At 27.6% G+C, this 20,981-nt stretch overlaps 4 protein-coding genes across 9 annotated transcripts in view; 1 reads left to right on the top strand and 3 right to left on the bottom strand.

The window, feature by feature from the left end:
* Positions 1 to 2,101: 2,101 nt before the first annotated feature.
* LOC103579204 (protein dpy-30 homolog) lies at positions 2,102 to 3,949 on the bottom strand. Its single transcript, XM_053737387.1, has 3 exons — positions 3,594 to 3,949; positions 3,404 to 3,477; positions 2,102 to 2,561 (listed from the first exon to the last, which is right to left on the bottom strand). Exons 1-3 carry the CDS (start codon positions 3,607 to 3,609, stop codon positions 2,322 to 2,324), a joined length of 330 nt encoding a protein of 109 aa, XP_053593362.1. The 5' UTR covers positions 3,610 to 3,949; the 3' UTR covers positions 2,102 to 2,321.
* A 166-nt stretch (positions 3,950 to 4,115) lies between these two features.
* On the top strand, positions 4,116 to 6,767 carry LOC103579205 (E3 ubiquitin-protein ligase parkin). Of its 2 annotated transcripts, none has more exons than XM_014444233.2 (8): positions 4,116 to 4,240; positions 4,480 to 4,711; positions 4,778 to 4,991; positions 5,322 to 5,679; positions 5,776 to 5,977; positions 6,038 to 6,322; positions 6,395 to 6,479; positions 6,547 to 6,767. In XM_014444233.2, exons 2-8 carry the CDS (start codon positions 4,496 to 4,498, stop codon positions 6,654 to 6,656), a joined length of 1,470 nt encoding a protein of 489 aa, XP_014299719.1. In that variant the 5' UTR covers positions 4,116 to 4,240; positions 4,480 to 4,495; the 3' UTR covers positions 6,657 to 6,767. The 2 variants fall into 2 exon arrangements, with proteins under 2 accessions (XP_014299719.1, XP_053593291.1); XM_053737316.1 differs by lacking the exon at positions 4,116 to 4,240 and adding an exon at positions 4,251 to 4,341 and having other exon boundaries at positions 4,413 to 4,711.
* A 133-nt stretch (positions 6,768 to 6,900) lies between these two features.
* Positions 6,901 to 10,489, bottom strand: LOC103579206 (T-related protein). The gene is made up of 6 exons (XM_008560540.3): positions 10,034 to 10,489; positions 9,802 to 9,897; positions 8,882 to 9,125; positions 8,644 to 8,797; positions 8,367 to 8,561; positions 6,901 to 7,845 (listed from the first exon to the last, which is right to left on the bottom strand). The coding sequence occupies exons 1-6, from the start codon at positions 10,246 to 10,248 to the stop codon at positions 7,034 to 7,036; spliced, it is 1,716 nt and encodes a 571-aa protein (XP_008558762.2). The 5' UTR covers positions 10,249 to 10,489; the 3' UTR covers positions 6,901 to 7,033.
* Positions 10,490 to 11,933: 1,444 nt separating this feature from the next.
* The window catches only part of LOC103579207 (uncharacterized), a 50,125-nt gene continuing 41,077 nt past the window's right edge, over positions 11,934 to 20,981 (bottom strand). For all 5 annotated transcript variants that reach the window (XM_053737195.1, XM_053737196.1, XM_053737197.1 and 2 more), the window contains 2 exons: positions 20,231 to 20,584; positions 11,934 to 13,150 (listed from right to left, as the gene is read on the bottom strand). In XM_053737195.1, coding sequence (XP_053593170.1) covers positions 12,752 to 13,150; positions 20,231 to 20,584 — 753 coding nt within the window. In that variant the 3' untranslated portion in view covers positions 11,934 to 12,751. The remainder of the gene's footprint in view (positions 13,151 to 20,230; positions 20,585 to 20,981) is intronic.

Below are 20,981 nucleotides of genomic sequence, written 5' to 3'. Positions count from 1 at the left end.
AATATATATATATATATATATATATAAAAAAAACAATAAATTAATATAAAGCAGATCTGAGAAGTGTCCTTGATAATTTTTACTTAATATTAATGATATAAGTTAATAAATAAATTGAATTGTACATCAATAAATAATTGTCATCATAATATTATGTTAATAATTAAGCCAAATCCTAGAATATAATTCTATTCGGCTTTAAAAGTTTAAGCAATAATAATAATAATAATAGTGTTTATTATTAATTGTAATGTTAATTAATAAGAAAAATTTATATAAATATATTTATATATAAATACATATATAATAAAGTAACATCTGAAATTAATATAAATAATTAATGGGCAATTTCGTTAATGATTCTCGTATGTCGGTGATTAATACTGATGTTAAATATGTTAATAGTCGATTATCTTATTGATAATTATTATTATTATTAATATTTTTATTAGTTACATCATTGAGCAATATAATTATAATTATATGTTTCAATGATTATAATTATAATAAATAGTAGCGCGTACCATTGTGGAAAGTGAGTGCAGGATACAATGCGGCAATATTATAGATTCGTAAAAAAATGATATGAATTATTAATAACAAATGTAATTTGAATTTTTTAACTACAAAGATCTGATTACGAGATATACAAATGGAATAGTTATTATATAGCGAGGATATTATTTTAATTATCTAAAGTTATGGAAATATTAAATAAATGATCTATAAAGATTGATTAATTGAACTAAAAAGTATGAAAATTTATAAATATTAATGGTAAAGTAATGTTATATAGGAATAAGTAAATATATTATGTTATGTTGAGTGGATATATTTTAGCAATTACAGTATGTAAAATCGATAAAATTTTATGTTTTAACTAAACAGAAAAAAAATTCATGATTGACGTAAATTAAAAGTTTAAATTTTTATTGTAAATGAATATATAAAAGTGACTACTGCATAATTGATATGTATAATAAAACTGTTAATAAATTTCGGAAATTAAAAGCAATTGTTTTTATTTATATATATTTTAATCCATTATAATCCTTTCCTAGTATAATAAATGAATTTGAAAAAATATGTCTTTAGTATCGGAAATCTTGTTCGAGACGAATTCCGATAGAATACAAAGAAAAAAGCAGTATTTTTTAAACAATTGATCAATAAAAAATCACATTAGAGCTGACTTTTTTAAAAAAGCGTTGAAATGACCCATTAGTTACAAGATCTAATATATATATATATATATATATATATATATATGTATGTTGAAAAATTTTTATTTTGGACCACCCTAATATATATACATATGTCATTATTATTAGGCATTAAAATTATCATGAATTGTACATTTACACGTTTGGCGGTGTAAAAAATAAAAATTCACACTGCCTAAATTTTACACGGGATTCGGTGTAATTATCACACCAAAATTTTTACACCGAGGCATTTTACACTACACTGGGTCTATAATTTTTTTACAGTGTAACGAGCGGGGTTTAGTTATCGCTCGTATAGTCAGTTCCTTTTGCGATTCATCGACCGCCCTCACTTCAGCAAACATTTGAACTTTTAATACAAAGATGCGCAATGGCGCCAACTTGGCGCGAAATTTCAAAATTGAAATTTAATAATTTCATTAAAATTTACTTGTGTCAATAATTATATTAGACTAAAAAGTATACTAGTATTTTTTATTTTCATCGATAGTTTATTACTTATTCTTATCACTTGTGCGGTAAATTTAGAAATTTGAAAAATAACTTACTAGAAATAGGAGAAAAATTTAAAATCGTAAATCAAAATCAATTGGCGGCAAAGTATTATCAATATTTACCGATTGCAAAGTATTATTAAGCAACTAGTTGCCTACATTTTTTACATCTACAAAATTAAATATAATAAAGTAAACAAAATGGTTTTTCAATTTAAAAAAATTTATTGGAAAAAATGATTTCTAAACTAAATCACAAATAATTTATGAAGTGACCATCAGTAAAATAAACTAGTCACTTTACTTCAGTTAATTAATTATTTACGTGTCACAATATATCTTAAGGTATATGTATATGTATATAAATTGACAAAAAAATAATTAATAAAGTTAATCAACAAGTTTTATTTCATTATTATTATTATTATCGTTATAAATTACCGGCAATAAAAATCACCTTTAATCAGTTGAGTGGTTAGAAGACGTTAAGTTTTTAGTTTTAATACAAGAATATAAATAAGTTTTTTTTTGTATGTATATTATTTTAAAATTTAACATGTCAATGTTATCGTTATTTTTTTCGTAATCCTCATTTGTTTATTCACTGGCTAGCTGGTGGCGAGCCACTGTTGTCATACTGGCTCTTATTTTTTAATAGGTAGGAAGCGAGGTAACTTATTGGATCCTCTGGTCGTTCTTTAGCTAAACTCGACAATGCTTGTAGCAAAATCGGTACCACTGTTTGATCCAAGTATTGTCTCGTTGGTAATAATTGAACTTCAGCACGTGATTTTTTTTGCACTGATCCACTCAATTCAGTTTCTTTATCTCCAATTCCTTTCTATAAGAACATAAAATTAATTATATAATAGTCTACTTATTGATGTGATTACATCCTTCAATATTAATTGTTATCAATACATATATGTATATTATAACAAGAGCATACAAAAATTCATAGCAACATCTTTATGAATATTTTAAGTAATGTTGTTGTTATCAGTCGTCGTATTAACAAATTTCTTTTAGAGTTTGTTAAAATTTTAAATGTCAAATTGAAACGCTGCATTAAAGATAACAAATTTTTAATCGTTAATAAATAATTACTAACGTCTTCAGAAGAAAATTTCAAATTTTTTAAATATTGCAGGAGCAATAACATAAGTTTTTTTCTCTTGTAAAAGATAAAAAAATGTATATAATATAAATATATTATATTTTTTATGATAAAACTTGAATAAACATGCTAATTTAAAAAATTTTTTAAATTTTTTCGCGGTATTGGTCCTTTTAAATTTGAATGATCCTGAAGTTTATGGACAATTGTCAATTTTCGGATTTTTAAAAAAATTATTAGACGTTGGCTAACTTCAGTATCATTAAATTTGATGGTGTTGAAGATTTAAAATTTTTGTGCTGAGATTTCTATGACCAAAATTTTAAATAAATTCTTTAGACAATATATATATATATATATATATATATTATAACAATCTCAGGTAAAAAATGTAAAAAAATAATTCTGACAAAATTTTGGAGTAAAGCTTTTTTACTGAGGAGGTCATTTCTTGTCTTAAAATAATTTCATTAATGAAATATAAATATAAGAAGGAGAAAGACGCTAGAAACGAGTAGTTAATTTAAATAAACTGTCTTTAAACTAGAATAAATATAAGTACATACATGTCCAGTTTCGGAGCTTGAATTACTAACAGTTTGAATTGGCACTGCCTCAGTACGTTCATCAGTTGTGTTTTCTGTAATAAAAAAATCACAATTTATTAATTAACCATTCATATTATAATACTTTTCAAAGTTTATATCATGAAATTGTATAAATAAATATATTAAAAAAAAAAAAAAAAAAACTTACCAGCACCAGATGCCATTTTTTAAAAATTAAATAATAAAAAACAATGACAATAATAATTATGCTAATAAACGTCTCGTGTAGTTAAATAAAAAATAATTTCTTTAATTACTATCATACATTTCAAAGTTGTCATTTATGGAAAGACATTTTTACAAATAACCTCAAAGTTGACGTAACACTTTTTTTTGTTTACAAACGTCGTTATTTATGTGACTAAAAAAAATTACTATTACTTTTATTTTTATTATTATTTAGGTAATTAGTTGAGTGTATAAGTGTTAGTTTTTTTTTTTTAATAATATTTAATTATTTTGTTTTAGTCGAATTGCCAGTATGTCTATTCTAAAATTACGTCAACTGTTAAATCTATATAGATATATATATATACATATATAGTATGTAATAATCGTAATAATCATGAATTGTAAATAAGAATTTATATTCTAAATGATTTTCATAAAAATATATCTTAAGGTTTATATACATTTTATTTATTTACAAAAATACTTTTATTTTTTTATTTAATTATATGATACTGAACTTAGTTGACATCTAATAATTTTTTGATTTTTTTAAAATCAATAAATTATAAACAAAAAAAAAATATATTTTAAATAATTCCACCTATAGTTTTTTTAATTTTCTACGTGTGCATATTTTTATATTTTGTTTTTTTAGTAATTAATTAGTTGAAAAATAATTCGAAAATTATTAATTGTCTGCTAACTTCAGGATCATTTAATTATAGGTAATTATTAATAATTAGTTTCGTAATTTTTATTATTATTGATTGATTTTGTAATTAATTTTTGATTACAGATTATTCAGCAATGAATAATTTATAAATAAATGATATAATAATGAATTTTTTATTGTCAATAATAAGAAATGCGATATTAAATATGTTGGAGTTGATATGGTTCGGAAAACGAAAGATAACAAATTCATTGAGTGTTTATATAAAAACAAATACTGGAAGCACACTGACTGTTGATTTAGATCCTAAATGGGATATAAAAAATGTAAAGGAAATACTGGCGCCGCAGATGGGAATGCCAGCTGAGGATATAAAAATAATATTTGCTGGCAAGGAATTACATAATTCGACGATTATTGAGGTGGTTATTAAAACTATTATTATAATTAAATCAAATGATAAACATATAATTTAAATTAATTTACAGGAATGTGATTTAGGACAGCAGAGTATCCTCCATGCAGTAAAAGCGCCTCGTAGAAATCGTAAGCCTGTTAATCACACTGGTGTGACTCCATCAATTCAAGAGTTAGATGATGATACTGGCAGCAAACCAATGAATGAAACACTTTCAGATCTTTCTTTTAATGAAATTGATCAAAATGATCAGGATAAAGTTGAATCAAAGGCTTCTGATCAAGGTTTTATTAATAACTATTCCAGGGTAAATTACCTAGTCTCCAGTTTTTTTATAAATTTCTATAAACATCTTACTGAAAAAATTTTTTCAAACAATTATTTTATTAATTAAATATATAAAAGCTGTTAATTGGGTACTTTACGCTGTAATTAATATTTAATTTTTGATAATTACGCAGCTTATTTATTTAAAATAATAAATTTATTTAATTATTACTAGGTAATTATCAAATCTACATAAAATTAATTAGCGATTTACGAAAAAAATTCTAACAGCTGTCAATTTAATATTTTTACAATTAAGTACTAAATTTTATTAATTTTTGTTGTAGAACATCAAGGAAAACGTGCCCACTTTTACGTATTTTGTTCGACACCTTGTAAGTCAGTAGAAGCAGGAAAATTACGGGTGCGCTGTGCTTTATGTGGCAGTGGAGCCGTCACAGTAGATCGCGACCCTCAGTCATGGCCGGATGTGATGCAACCAAATCGCATAACAGTCCACTGCGAAAACGACAACTGTATAACAAATAGACCGAATAATTATTCCGACAATCAAATTCCGTATGCGCACTTTTATTTCAAGTGCGCAAATCACACCAGCAGAGGCGAAACTGACGAAGCGGTTCCTCTTTACCTCATAAGACCGAATCTCAGAAAAATTCCCTGTCTCGCTTGCACTGACGTAAGGTGCTTCATTTAATGATTAATATTTACTTAAATACTGGTACTTGTATTTGAAAGTATTTAATTATCAAATAATTTTCTTTGTTTGAATTTAAACAGAGAAACAGTCCTGGTATTTCCTTGTGAAGCAGCTCATGTCACTTGTCTGGATTGTTTCAAAGAGTATTGTCATATTAAACTATCAGAACGTCAGTTTGACTTTGACGAGAGTACCGGTTACTATACGCTACCGTGTCCTGCAGGATGCGATGATTCATTTATACGCGAAATTCATCATTTTAGATTATTAACACCAGCTCAAGTAATTTTAATTATTAATAATGGTTTTTACAAATATAAATCCATTTATTTTGTTGTTTAGTATGATCAGTATCAACGTTTTGGAGCTGAAGAATACGTACTGAGAGCTGGTGGTCTCTTATGTCCGCAGCCAGACTGCGGTATGGGAATAATACCCCCGACGCCAAGTGATAATTTAACTGAAGAAGACTGCAGAAAAATTCAGTGTATCGGTGGCTGTGGATATGTATTTTGTATGAAATGTTTACGCGGTTATCATCTTGGAGAATGTGATACCCCGCAATCTATTGCTTCTAGCTCTCAGTTACGGTCTGGTTATTCTGTTGATCCCGCGCGAGCCAAAGATGTAAAATTTATTCTTTCAAATTATTTTTTTTTTTTAAATCTATACTTAATTATTGTAGAAAATTTTTTAAAGGCTAAATGGGATGACGCAAGTACAAAAACAATTCAAAAATCAACTAAACCATGTCCTAAATGTCGTACGCCAACAGAACGTGATGGTACTTATTAATTATTTTTATTTTACTTTATTTATCTATTGTAAATAAACTTTAATTTATTTTTTAGGCGGATGCATGCACATGGTTTGCACACGTGCCGGATGTGGTTTTCAGTGGTGTTGGATGTGTCAAACACCCTGGACTCGTGATTGTATGGGGAATCATTGGTTCGGTTAATTTTAATTACTTTAATTAATGTGATTTATTAATTGTTAATAATTTAAATAAAATACTTAAATCTTTTTAAAAAATTTATTTATAAGAAAATAAATTATTTGTTTTATTAAAATTAATAATTAAAGTGATTCATTATTGTAACGCACTATTATTTATTGCTTTAATTATTTTTATGTACAAGTCTACTTAAAGACTACAATTATTTATTAATTATTAATATTTACTTTAACGGACGGAATGTAGATCAGTTAACTCTAATTAATTATTGAACAACAAAAATTATTTATATATATTGAAATTTTCTACAACTTGATTATTTAAACTTTTATTTAAAAACACAAAACAATATATTGTAGTGTATTATATTTATTATTCCGTCAAATACTAGGGTTTTGTGTAACTGGTGGCGGAGTGAGTGGAGTCCAGGTTTGATTGTCTCCAGTATTAGGATCTCTTTGATTACCAACAGCAGTTGCAGCAGCAGTCGGAGTGGAAACGATAGAATGACGATGATCAATAACGCTGGTAATGTAACGTCTCGCTTCGCCGACTCGTGTCTCGTTTTCTTGGTTGTCTTGATACACAGCTAGAGTGTGACTGTGATTCTGACCCTGGCTCTTGGGGTCATACTGATCAGTGGGCGCTGTTGACGTTGCTTCACTATGTGAATGTAATTCGAGCAAATGAGTCTGATCGGGATGAGTATGATCAGGAGACTGATGGTAACCATGATGATCGTATCCGTGCTCCTGGACTGGATGCTGCGTGATGTCGTTGGGTTGCTGAAGCACTTGGAGAGTCGTACCACGGGGTGAGTAAGTAGGTAACTGATGGTGCAAATGGAGATTTAGGTTCAAGTATGACTGCTGCTGGGCCACTTGGTCGGATATCCCGGGATGTAGCCAGTTTGATGATTCGTGGTCATGAGTTGTGTTGCATGGAGCTTGGGGGATGTAAAATGTACAAGTTGTTGGTACTGTTGAGGAGTTACCAGGTCTTCCAAGTGGTGACAAGTGAGTGTAAGGTGCTGGTGACGATGAAGTTGGTGACGGTAGCGGCGATGCTGGCCATTCTTGTGGTAATGATGGATTTAATGCTGGCAGCGGCTCTGGACTTCGTGGTGACCAGTTACTTGTTACGTACGCTGAATGAAGTAGTGGTACTGTACCATATGGATCGACATTTTCTTCTAAATATACAAAATTTTATTAAAATTTAGTAATCCCACAAAAATTTTTAAATTAAATCAGCTCTCAATTTTTTTTGCTCATATTAGTGTATTTGTGCATAAAAATTTTTTTTTTAAAGTTCATTTTACCCCACATTAAATGACTACGAAGAATAATATCAGTTTCTTATTTAATTATTGAAAAAAAGTATGAAAAATTTAAAGCCCATAATATCGATATTTATTTTTAGTGACCCATTTTACCCGGCTCTGTTCTATATATTTATAAAAAAAAATAAGATTATTTACATTAAAACACATGAGCTATAAGTTTAAATAAATTATTAAAATGTTACAGCATGTAGATGGAATTTTTTATAAAATTTGACTTCTGAAAATTCTAGAAAAAAATTATCATTTAAAAAACAAAAATTTTGTTTTATGGATATAAATTTTCTGCTGATTTAATATAATAAACTTCCAGTGGCTGTAAATTTTAATTGATATATTTCTATGAGAAGATAAAAGGAATAATGTAATACCTTCTTGAAGATATTTATGTCTAATAGTATAAGGTGATGTTCTACATGAACTTTTATGACTTCCTGGTGATACTGTGCAGGTATTTGACAGATTACACGATGAATTAGATACTTGACTTTGAGTCATTGCTATTGCCGACGGAGGAGCGTATTCATAACTCATTGCCGGTTGCGGAAGAAACCAAGCGCTTGTATCTAAATTAAATTAAATAAAATATTTATCATGTCCATAAATAAATAAATTAATAGATAATTTTTTATAAAAAATATAAAATACATTGCGGATAAGTTTGCTGATCAGTCGGCCGTTCTTTAGCGTCCAGAAATGCTTTTGCAAAGGGATTATATTTTATCTTTAGTCCTGTGACCTCTTCGTTTTGATACGCGGTCACAGCAATGAATTGAGTTTCCGGAAATCTGTATGTTAGGACCTACAAGTATACGAAGGAGACAATTTTATTTTTTTTTTACAGTATAAATATTTAATCTTGAGATAATTTTTTTTAAAAACTTACAGTCCGCTGTTCTTCGGCACCTACGCGAACTAAATGTACTCGGGGCTCATATTTATGCAAAGAATTCAACATTATCTGACCGTTACCATTAGATTTATTGGTAAGTTTAACTTTAGCGAATGATATTGCTTCTTTCATCCAGTGCGCACCGAAATTTGGACTCTCTGGATGTATATAGATAGGATTTGGTGGTGCTACTTCTGCTTTACCACCTGGTACCCATTCACCATTGACATATTTCCATCTATTTTATATTTTTTATACAAGAAATTAAAGCTAAATTTAGAGTTTTATATTCAAGAGTTAGAAATTTTAAAATTTCGTATTTAACTTAAAAAATGGTTGAAAATTTGATCAAAGCCATGCACTGTAAAAAACCGGGAATCTCTGATTCGGAATTTTAATATTAAAATAAACTCCCCTTCGGAATATATTTCATTCTGAATTCAATCCGCTTCACTTCAGATTTTTTACAATATATATTAAATTCAAAATAATTATCGAAAAAAGAATAAAATTGATAATGAATTTTAAAATCATTCATGAATAAAACTTATAATTTAAAATTTATTTTTTCATTTCTTATTGAAACCTTGTACACTTAAAATTTAAAACAAATTGGTTAATTTTAAATTTAACTTATTGGTTTATAATTTTTATCAGTTAATATTTTTAAAGATGTTCGAATATATTTGTGTGATTAAAATTAAGTCTGCAAAGAGTTCATGAACAAATGGATCACATGGCGATTAAAAATTGACCGATATAAATTTGATACAAAAAAAGGAATAATTAAAAATCGCAAATTCGAATAAAAATTTAAATTTTTAAGATTAAAAAAAAATTTTCGTGGCAAATTGTTTTTTCCTCATATTTTTTTTTTTTTTTAAATAACAAAAGTTTCCCAAAATATTTTTTACCTGTGCGGATCAATCTGTACAAATTCCAGAAGCAAAGTATACATTGCCGCGGGTTCTAGACCTCTCGCAACAACTTTTACGACTGGAAACATTCGTCTGCAATTAAGAAATAACACATTCACTAAATAAAACTCATAAACCCTAAAAAATATTTATCACTCGACATTTTTACAGCTACAAAAACTAAGCTAATAGTAACAGAGTAGAAAAAAAAAAAAAAAAAAATCAATACCTTCCATTTTTAGTGACAATCATTTCATTAGTAATTGTCTGAAATCTGGTCCACAGTTCACGATCTTCCAACGACAAAGACAATTGACACGATCTCGATCGTTCGGATCGTTCTTCATCATCTTCACCATTGCGATGATGATCAGCATCACCGCAGCACCCAGACGACCTCCCCGTAGATCCATCGAGATCTAACGTCGAAGTTGTCGATTGCATCTCAAAAACTTCTTATATATAAATATTTTTTTTTTCACACGTTAACACCCACACCCACAATTATTTTTCTTTTTCTTTTACAAATATCTCTTATCAATGTATATTTACAATTATATACTTAATGATAAGTCACATACATTACGTGTCTTACAACAATAATAATAGTAATAATAATAGTAATGATAATAATAATAATGATGTTAATATTATTATTTGATGAATTTATCAATTAGAAACGTGATTTAATAATTGCCTGCGGGCTCGTTTTACGCCAAGACACTAACACTTGACTAAACAAAATAATTACTCCTCAGTTGTCGCTTACTTTGTTAAAATATATTTAATATATATATATATATATATATATATATATTTATACATAGATATGTGTGGGTATGTACGTGGTAGTGAGCATCATCAACAAGTAATGTCTTCTAGTACATCACAAAATGTTGTTGAGCATGATGATGACGATGATGAAGATGAAGATGAAAGACTCGCTTAAACGTATATAGAAAAGTTAAGAGTAACTATTAACACAGAACGAGTCAAAGTGAGATGGAATGTAAACCAAGATACACTTGTAACACTTGGTCGTGATATTTCACACTAGCCGGTGAACAATCGACGACTCCCGAGTAGTCTAAGAGATCGTACGACGTGTCATATTCACTGAATCAGCCACCCACTCTGGGGATCGTCAAGTTAAGCCGGGAGACCGAGATACACAGGTGATAATTACCGGTTATTAGGATCATTTAGGGCCTGCGTGTATGGCCGACCTGCTAGACCATTGGTCCTCACCTGCTGCTACACTCAACGGAATTTGGATTGGATAGAAGATCGTTTTAACAGGCAACCTGACACGCCTTCTACTCTTAAACTTTAACCAATAAAGTACCTGTGGATTATACTTTGTTACAAAACTAACTTACTTGCAAAGGTACTAGGAAAAATAAACCAGGAAGTCCCGGTCACCGCCCATTTTACTACTGTTACTTTACTTATATTAAGTTAGCCCGATGTTTAAGTTTAAACTTTACTTTTTTTAAAATCTCTGCGAATATATTTGTTTAATAGAGAATTACGTTTTTTGATGGATCCTGGGGATTCCATGTCGTGTGAGAATATTTTGCTTCGAAGTTTCGCGAAAAAGTGACATGTAGATGAAGAAAAAATTATTACCTTGAAGATTTTATTTTACCTGGCAGTTTTTCTTGGTCCTACGCAGTTTAAACTCGTCAGCTAGTGAATAAGATTCATTCATATTTTTTTTTAAATATTTCCCTAGCTATTTTTATTTCGGTTTTATTTAACTAACTTATGAGTCAGTGACAAGTGATGAAAAATTTTCTATATAGTAAAAAAAAAAAAAAAAAAAGAAAAAAAAACGATGAGTAAGTAAAGTATCTATTTAATTTTTAATAAAAAAATGAGCGGACGTATTTTCAAAAACAAATTTACTAAAAAATGAGTATTGGGATTTTAAAAAAATATAAAAGTGTGAAGTAAAAAAGTGAATTAAAAAAAATTTTAGGAAAAAAATGAAAAAAATCAACATACAGAATATTAAATTTAAGTATAAGTAAAGTATCTTTTTAGATGTTTGACCGGCCGTGACCAGTTGTTTAAAATTATTTTTTATTTATTTATTTATTTTTTTTTTTTAACTGTACACTCATATTTGTTCATGTAATTTAGAAATTTTACGAAATCGCAGTAATGTTACAAACTCCACGAATTATTAAACAAAAAAAACATTAACGAAAAAATAATTTAATTTTTTTTTTTATTTTAAAATGTAAAACATTGAAATTCGAAAAAAATAAAAATGTATTATTAATGTTGTATGATAAATATTAAAATGTTAATTTTCAAAGTAAACATAAAAAAATTTTATCTGTGCATAGATAGAAAAAATAAACCCGTCACAATATTGTGTATGCATACGGTGGGTTTTCGGCGCGTATAATAAAAATTCTTGGGTTAATCAGTGTTTAATGTTACGCAGTGCCCGAGTAAAATTTTACAACACCTGACCGACCCACGGCGGTCTTCTTTTTCAATGTACAATATTATATTTTTATGTATTAAACAGAGATAACTGATATATATTAAGACGTTGCTGGATCTAACAGTTGTATATTTCGATGCTGATGATAATGTCGTTGATGATTGTAATTCTAAATGATAATGGGTGGGCACTATAACCAACTTTTCATTTATACTGTCTATTCTATTTGAAGTATGCCGCCGTATCATATAAAATCCTCTATCATCTTTTCCTCGTGGCCGATGACTCGGCTGTCGGCTTTTAAACCACTAACTTTTTAGAAACAAAATAAAAAAATTCAAAGTAACGTTTGTATTGGAGACAATAAAATAAAATAACTATTTTTTTTTAATGGAACAAATATAATGCAATAAAAGTAAATATTATTTTAAAATGAGGAAAATAATAAATAAAATAAAATTAAGTTGTAATATTAATTGAATCTTCTTGCTAATCTTCATCGTCATCGTCTTCATCTTCGTCTCCGACACTTTCGTCTTCATCTTCATCTTGGTCTTCTTCTTCACCGTCATCATTATCATTTTCTTCTTTCACTTGAGTTTCTTTTTGTCCGACTTCAATACTTTTGTTTTTAACGGGCTTCAATTCTGTGGAAGCTGAATAAGTCAAACTGTTGGCACTTAAATTGCTACTGTCACTATTGGAAGATTTTTTTTCGGGTGATTGATTGGCTTGTCTCGATCCTCCCGGAACTTGGGTATCGTGATATATAAAAGTCGGCCGCTCTGTTGAAGTCGGTGTTGAAAAATTTTGAGACACTTGTAGTGGATTTGAATGAGAGATGCAGTCACAGTTTACTCGCGGTACTTCCAAAAATGTTACGTAATTCTAAAAATAAATTTTTTATTATTCAATGCTTACTGGGTCAAATAATATTAAAGCTAGCCGACGTTTAATAATTTTTGGATTATTTTTAAAATGATAAATTATGAAAAAAAAAAATATTTGGAAAAATTGCACCTATAGTTTTGTTAATTTTCCACATATGCATTTTTTTAGTTTTTTTTTTTTTTGTTTATCTGTCAATTTCAGGATCATTAAAATGAATAAAAATATATTGTATAATAATAATAATAAAAAATAATAGCGAGAAGAAATAGAACAGATATAGCAAAAAAAAGCATTTAATGCAGTTTAGAGACTCGTTAATCAAACGAATAGAAGTATGTTGAGGTATAAAATGTATGTTAATACGTCAGTGAAGTTAGAAACTTTTATATCGAAGGGAGAGACGCGATTGGGAAGGAAGCAAGGAATTAGAGGCAGTATATAATGAAGACTGTAAGGCAGCAGTGGGACTGGGACTGGTAAAGATTATGCCAAAATATTTATGGAGAAATGAAGCAGGCATACAAAACATAAGGATGCTTCTCAAAAAGAAATCGAGTAAATATTTAACAGACATTATAAATGCAGAGCAAAAACTGTAGACGAAAATTGCTTCAAGCAAAAATTCATGGGAATTCTGAACGGAAGGCCATCCAAGTGGGAAAAACATTTGAAAAGATTGTGGTAGAAATTAAGTGATTAAAAGAATTTTGAGGAAAGAGGAGAGCAGAGAAATTGCGGAAAGGCGAGATGATGGGTTAGAATACTACCAGGGTAAAATAATTAAGGAGGAAGATGTGAGAATCTTAAGCTCCATGTACAGTACGAGATTCAAATCACCAAGATACTTAAGAGAATTGGAAAATATTGACAGGCACAAGTACACCTGGACAAAAATTGAGTGGTGCTGAATTGGGTACGGTAATGTAGAATGAGGGGGTAAGATTACGATGAGAAAAAAAGAGCAAATTTATAAAAAAAGTTATTAATGTTACTATATATGGAAAATAAATTTATTATTGTTAATAATAATTACAATAAAAATAATGATAATAATAATTACCGAATTAGGATCAGAAATATTAGTGACAGGGTATCCAATATTTTGAGCAATCCAGTAGTAATCATTAGGCAAAATAATTTCTTTAGCCGACGGATGACCACGGGTAATTGGGACATTACTTCTTAAATTATTAGAGGAGGCAGGATGGAACGGAAACATGGAAACAGGAAGGTATCCATCGGGTATCAACTGACGGGGAAAATATTTTCAAAATAATTATAGTAAACAATATATATATATTTTTTTAATGATTGATATTATTTATATATATTATATATAAATGTTTATTTTGATATTTTGTCACAATTATATCGTTGACTGTGTAGTAGTAAAACAGACAGTAATGACATAGTGACGTAGATTTTTTCATATTTTTATAATTAATTTATTTATTATCTTAACTTTCGATAATTATTTCTGTTATTTGGACTCGTAAGTTTTAATTATTTTTCTTTGAGACACTAAACTAGGCTGTATTACTTTGAATATCTATATTCAATAATTAAATAGTTTCTTTTGTTACATATATATTTTTTTAAATTGTGGGAGCAACGATGACATTTTTATTCCTTTCATTTTACAAATTTATTTTTTAATTTATTTTTAAAATTTGTGGCACCAAAAAATTTCAGTTTATTTTAAGTAAACATTCGATTGTGCTTATTGACAATTGAAGTTGTAATTTATTTATCTTTAGGGCATTCTCATTCAGCGCCCCTACTTTTTTAAAATTTCCAATGACTCAACTGTCATAAGCATTCATTAAAAAAGGACACGGTAGTTGCAATTTTGGTGAGATAAATTTTAAAAAAAATTTCTTATAGTTGAATGGAATTTAAATAAATTTTAGCCTAAAAAATTTGAAAATTTGAATTATAAAATTAACGATTTTACTGAAATTTATTTTAAAAATTATGTTTAACTTCCAATTGAATTCAACTGTATGTAAATCAGCTTTATTTTAAATTAATCGATGAAATTTTGATACGCTTATGACAGTTGAGTATGAAAATTTAAAAAAAGTGGGGGCACTGTCTAAGAATGACTTTAAATAATTGCCAACAAAAATTTAATTAATTATTGTTATTATTTTTTCTAATCTATGGAAGATCTCTTGATAGCCGCTCAAAATTTCCAATCAATCCTTGCTCCAAATCAGACACTGGACGGATTTGGAGGAAGGTTATCCTCTCATTTTATTATTATTATTTATTTTAACTTTAATTATTTATTCATTCATTTATCTATGTGTATAAATAATGCGTCATGCGCCTTTCATAAATTCATTGGATAAATCGTGTAATTAGAATTTAATTAATAGTAATAATAAATGATAAGAATATATTTGTGTTAAAATAACTCATCACGAAAATAATTAAAATTTTTATTATTTGGTTGGTTGTAATTATTTTAAATTAATATCAAATTTAAAAAAAAATATTAAACAGCACCAATTTGTTCTGATACTTTTTTTATCGGAGGAATAATAATTCTTTTATGCATATTTAATGCTGGGACACCTCAGGTAGTCTTTTAGCTCCACCTTTATTCTTAATAAAAGCCATTCATTTTTAATTTTATCTTTATGATTATTAAGCAGATTTATTAATTTGAAAATTGAAATGTTTTGCTATTTTTATATTCGGTTCTAATTTTTTGTTTGTCAATATTTTTAATCGTTCACACGAGGCTACGTATTGTAAGATAAATTTTTTGAGTAAAAAAAAACTTTTTTTTTATTTTAGTTGTAGATTTGTAAAAATGAATAGTCAATATATTTTGATGAGTTTAATATTTGAATTACTTATTTATTTACGATCGAAAAACATCACGTGTCACAATTACATATATTTTTTGTAAAACCGCGACTGATATGATATTTAATATATTGGGTAATTTTATTTTTAAATATTTGTATTTATAATGGGTATTTTTTTTATCAATGATGCGATATAGACTATACATTATTCATTCATTTTTTTACTTAAATCCGTAAAAGCTCGACTTTATTTTAAATGTGAAATAGAAATTTTTTTCTACGATCGTTGATTGATATTGAGCTTTTATAATTATTATGTTGTAATGATTTAATTACTTAATCAAGAATTTAAAAAAAAAAATTACTGAATTCTTTAAAGGCTGTAACTGTGGTTAAAATTATTGCATCGTATCGCAATTGTATGAAATTATTTAAAAATGATAATAAAATTAGACGTCTAATTTTCGATGAATTAAATAAAAAAATAAGTTGTTATTTTTCAATTTCCAAATGGAAACTAAATTCATTTTTTGAAACTTAAATATGACTTAAAAATTTTCTTCCTGAGTTTCTTAAATTTTTTTTTTAAGCAATAGCCTAAAAATAAAATTACGAATTTTTCTTAAATTGACTGAAAATATTTTAGGATATAAATATAAAACTGATATTTATTTTTTTAAATTTTGATACGACAATTAAAACCAAAGTTACAGTTTTTAAAACTTTGCCTAATTTTTTTTTTAAATAAATTACTGCTATGAAACAGAAATAAATTATTTAAAAGCTTCTTTCGTAGATTTAAAAAAAATATGTCACGTGCCTTCGTGTCAATCGATAAAGTTGCCAATAAGTATTAAATTCATCTATTATTTTAATAAATATATATATTAAAAATGTTAAATTTTATTTATTGATTTATAAATGGTGAAGCGACAGACGTAAATAAAAAAAGTTGGTCCCATTATAAGTAGACGATGGGTTATTGAACGTAAATGGTTATACAGAATTGAAATCAATATTTTATAATGATACTCTACATCTAAAGTAGGTAAAATTGATTTTTTTTACCCTCTCACCTTCCGCTCTCTATGCACGTAACATTTCGCTAATATTATATATTCACTCTAAAATTTTCTTCGTCTGTTTTGCTAATTTATATATCTATATAAGTATATAGAGACTTATATTCATAAGTATACTTATAATTATATTTTTTTATCACATATTTAATTCTTTGATAATAAATATTAGTTAAACTTATTAACAATAATAAATTGTTAACATATTTATTTATATATAATATGATGCTCCGAATTTAATATTTTTGATTATTTTATTGAACCAGACTCATGCTGTCTTTTTAATTAATTAATCATAATATAATACCAAGGAATTTCTAATGTCAAGTTTTGTTTCCTCCGTGAATTTTTTTTTTCTAATTTATTTATTTTTCTCAGATAATAAATTTTATTGGTCGTTATTTAATGGATCCAAAGTTACTCGATATGCTTTTCTATAAATTACTTCATAATTTTGGCAATTATTTTTTCCTTAAGGTAAAAGACCTAGTACTCAATCAAGTAACTAGCACCCCAACACTTATATATATATATATACTAAATTTGTCCAAGTGTACATCAGGGTTCTCTGTTTAATGAGCATTTTTTTTTGTTCCTCATCGAATCCTTAAATAAAAAAGGCATGAGATGTATGAAGCCTTTTTTCCGACTACTTAATTGGTCGAAAGCAAAAAAATAAATACAAATGACACGAAAATATATATTTAAAGAAGTATATGAAAAACGGCGCGCGCGCTTGCGCACAAAATATTACGCTAGTATCTTCTACATGTAGAACTAAAAATTCAGTACATTTTTGAGCTCTTAATATAAATTTGAAGAACTGGAACAACGTCGTTGAAGTTTTCCCATGCTAAAAGCAGCTAAATCTCGATTTTTTTCTTTTTGTTAAATAAAATTCAGCCCCATACTGACGTATATTATTGGTTCAAAGTTTTATCTTAAAATTTTGATAGCTAAAATTCTGAATTTTAAATACTTGAAGTTCATGTAACTCTTTAAATATTGATTTCAAAATTTCTACTTATACGAACTTTTTTGTAGAAAACTAAATTCCCTTCTTTCTTAAAAGTCAACCGTTTGAAAGTTAACAACAAAAAAACTACCAATCTCGTAGGAAATCAGACTTTCAAGGTTTCCACGCAGACTGTACTTGAAAGTATCGCTGAGCACGTGCAAGCTTTTTTAAAGAGCATGGAGTTCTTTTCAAATAGAACTTTGAATCAATAAGAATACATTAATATAGGGCTGAGTTTTATTCAATAAAAATAAAAAAATCGAGATCTACATGCTTTTAGTAAGAAAAACTTCAACGACGTTGTTACTGTTCTTAAAATTTATATTAAGAGCTCAAAATCATACTAAATTTTTATTTTTACATATAGAATAAGATTTTCAATGGGAAATGAAAAAAAAAAATATTCATTTCAAACAGAGCATCCTATTATGTAGATATAATCACATTTTGTGAATATATATGTACAAATACATGTTTCTGGGTGCTGGTTACCTGGTTAGGTACTAGGTCTTACCTTACGTGTTATTTTTTAATTATCGTGATATTTTTTTACGTTATGATTAATAAAAGATCACATATAATAGACATCACTTGACAGAGAAACACCCAATGGCTCTAATTTAATTTATTCAATTAAATATCCACTTTATTCATAGATATCGTAATTGATCTATCTAATTCATTTACTTACATATAGATTCATATATTTGTATATATATATATTTAGATTGCTGCTCGAAAATAATATATTTGTATATATTTTCATTATCAGCAATTTGTTTTATTTGGTTTATATATATTTTCTTTCTAATGTTTTAAAATTAATCAGGCGCGATGAAAAACTCATTACTCAGAATAACTAGCATCTAAAGATACATATTAATAGTGATAATTGATACTATTTCAAAACTTTTTCCACGTACTTTGATTTATTGAGTAACTATTTGTTATTTATGTATTGATTTCAGTAATTAAAATTAAGTGTAATCACCAAACGAATGACAGACATTTTATTTCTTAAAAAACAATGATAATTTATTTATTTTCTCGTTAATTATTTTTTGTTCTAAACATTTTTTTTTTCATATATATTTTTTTTTCACCTTAACTATCGTTAATACTTAGTTATATATCCAGTCCATCGAAAGGCACAATTTTGATAACCAATTTTACTATAACGAAATTTTATTTTTTTTCTAACACTCACAACCTCGCATCGAGTTCAAAAAGTCACTAAAAATCCCGAGTTAATTTAAAAATAAATAAAAATCAGCCTTTCACTCAAAAACTATTGAAAGGCTTTTCTACTAGAAAAAAAATAACAAAAATAAAAGTTGATAAATATCTTTGGTGAAAGCCCAGAGTCAAAGCTACAGCCGAGATAAAAAGCTTCGATAAGCTATTTTTCATTATCTGGCAGAAAAGAATTAAAAAAAAATAATAAACTTTTATTTTCATTTCTACTTTCCAATGAAAAATATAAAATAAAAATATTTAAATAAAATTATTTTTAAGTTTTGTCTGTCTCATATAAACCTTCAACGAAACATATATTTATTTCTATATATATATATATATATATATATATGTATATATATATATATATATATATATATATATATATATATATATATATATATATATATATATTTCCTTGTATCACCTAATTGGAATCGAGTTCACATGATATAACTCACAATTCCGTGTCTAGAAAGACAGTATTTTATATATATTTTATTATTTCTTAGTTTTATGTTAGCATGAGAAGTCTAGGATATATAAGACAACTCATATATCAATGTCAATAAAATGCAATATGCATAAATTTTATACTACATCTCTTACCATCTTCAACGCCACCATAACCGTATTAATAATAATAATTTTACGAACGACATAATTAAATTTGGCTACCTACAGCACTGACGTAGGGACTGTGCCACCTGGGCATAGTCGTTCTGACACTGTCATAGTGGCTCGTCATCGTCGATAGACTTGACAAGCTGTTAACATTATCCGTTGACGCATTATCAAGATCGTCATTTGCAATAACCTCATCTGATGGGTTTGATAACGATTCAAGATCAATTGAATCAACTCGTGATGACTGACTGTTGATGTCTGATGACGTATCGTTACTAAAATTACGATTCCTACTTACTCCATTACTATTACCAGGAACAATTCCAGACCCACTGCTGCTACAAATACTCCCGTCGCTGACGTTATTGTCCGGGACCACCATGTCTGCAAAATTATGAGTTCTTGAGAATCTCCCGATCTCTGTGGAACCAAATGCTTGAGGGAAACCCGGTAGACGTTGGTTACTTTGAGTTCTTGGTTGGGGTTCAACGTTCTTCTGATACTCTTTGTTAGTTTCTTCTTTTTTTGGCGGTTGCGTTTCTCTAACTCGCTCGGGTTCGCGTGGAGACGTCACTAGGTTGGCTATCGGCGGCGCGGCAGAAGTTGACGGTTGATCCCACCTCGGCGCGTCTTCGATGCATTTTTCAGTTTCCTGATCATTTTTAAATTTATTATCTTATTTAAAGCCGTAGCTTTTTTATTTTATTTATTAAATTATTTTTTTTTTTATTTCGATAGACAAAAAAAAGTTTACATGAAAATTGACTAAACTTTAAAGGTCGCGATACCTTTGAGCTACAAGGAAAAGAGTTTAAACTTTAAATAAAAAAGTTCGATAATTAGCTTAAGAAATCTTGATGTTTATCTTATTAAAAATTAATGCTGCTGCTCAACAATAAATTAGTTGATAGACTTTTTTTTTATTAAGTATAAAACTTTCTAACTGCAATTTTCCATGCTACTTTTTTTTTCTTTGATGTATAAAAAATTTAAGCTCGAAACTTAATATTAAATTTGACTCAAATAGCATAAATTTAAATTATTTAGTC

Source organism: Microplitis demolitor, chromosome 3 (assembly GCF_026212275.2).
Source record: "Microplitis demolitor isolate Queensland-Clemson2020A chromosome 3, iyMicDemo2.1a, whole genome shotgun sequence".
Classification (NCBI taxonomy): Eukaryota; Metazoa; Arthropoda; class Insecta; order Hymenoptera; family Braconidae; genus Microplitis; species Microplitis demolitor.
Note: the sequence above shows the minus strand (reverse complement) of the source record. Positions and strands in the feature narration are given on the sequence as shown.

Excerpts from the sequence above, each read along its gene's own strand:
- LOC103579204 (XM_053737387.1), bottom strand. Across the intron at positions 2,562-3,403 it reads CAAGCTCCGAAACTGGACAT|AAAGGAATTGGAGATAAAGA; the intron begins GTATGTACTTAT and ends ATGTTCTTATAG.
- LOC103579205 (XM_053737316.1), top strand. The coding sequence starts at position 4,454 with ATGAATTTTTTATTGTCAATAATAAGAAATGCGATATTAAATATGTTG. Across the intron at positions 4,712-4,777 it reads ATAATTCGACGATTATTGAG|GAATGTGATTTAGGACAGCA; the intron begins GTGGTTATTAAA and ends ATTAATTTACAG. Across the intron at positions 4,992-5,321 it reads ATCAAAGGCTTCTGATCAAG|AACATCAAGGAAAACGTGCC; the intron begins GTTTTATTAATA and ends TTTTTGTTGTAG.
- LOC103579206 (XM_008560540.3), bottom strand. The coding sequence starts at position 10,248 with ATGCAATCGACAACTTCGACGTTAGATCTCGATGGATCTACGGGGAGG. Across the intron at positions 9,898-10,033 it reads ATTGTCACTAAAAATGGAAG|ACGAATGTTTCCAGTCGTAA; the intron begins GTATTGATTTTT and ends TCTTAATTGCAG. Across the intron at positions 8,562-8,643 it reads TCAGCAAACTTATCCGCAAT|ATACAAGCGCTTGGTTTCTT; the intron begins GTATTTTATATT and ends AATTTAATTTAG.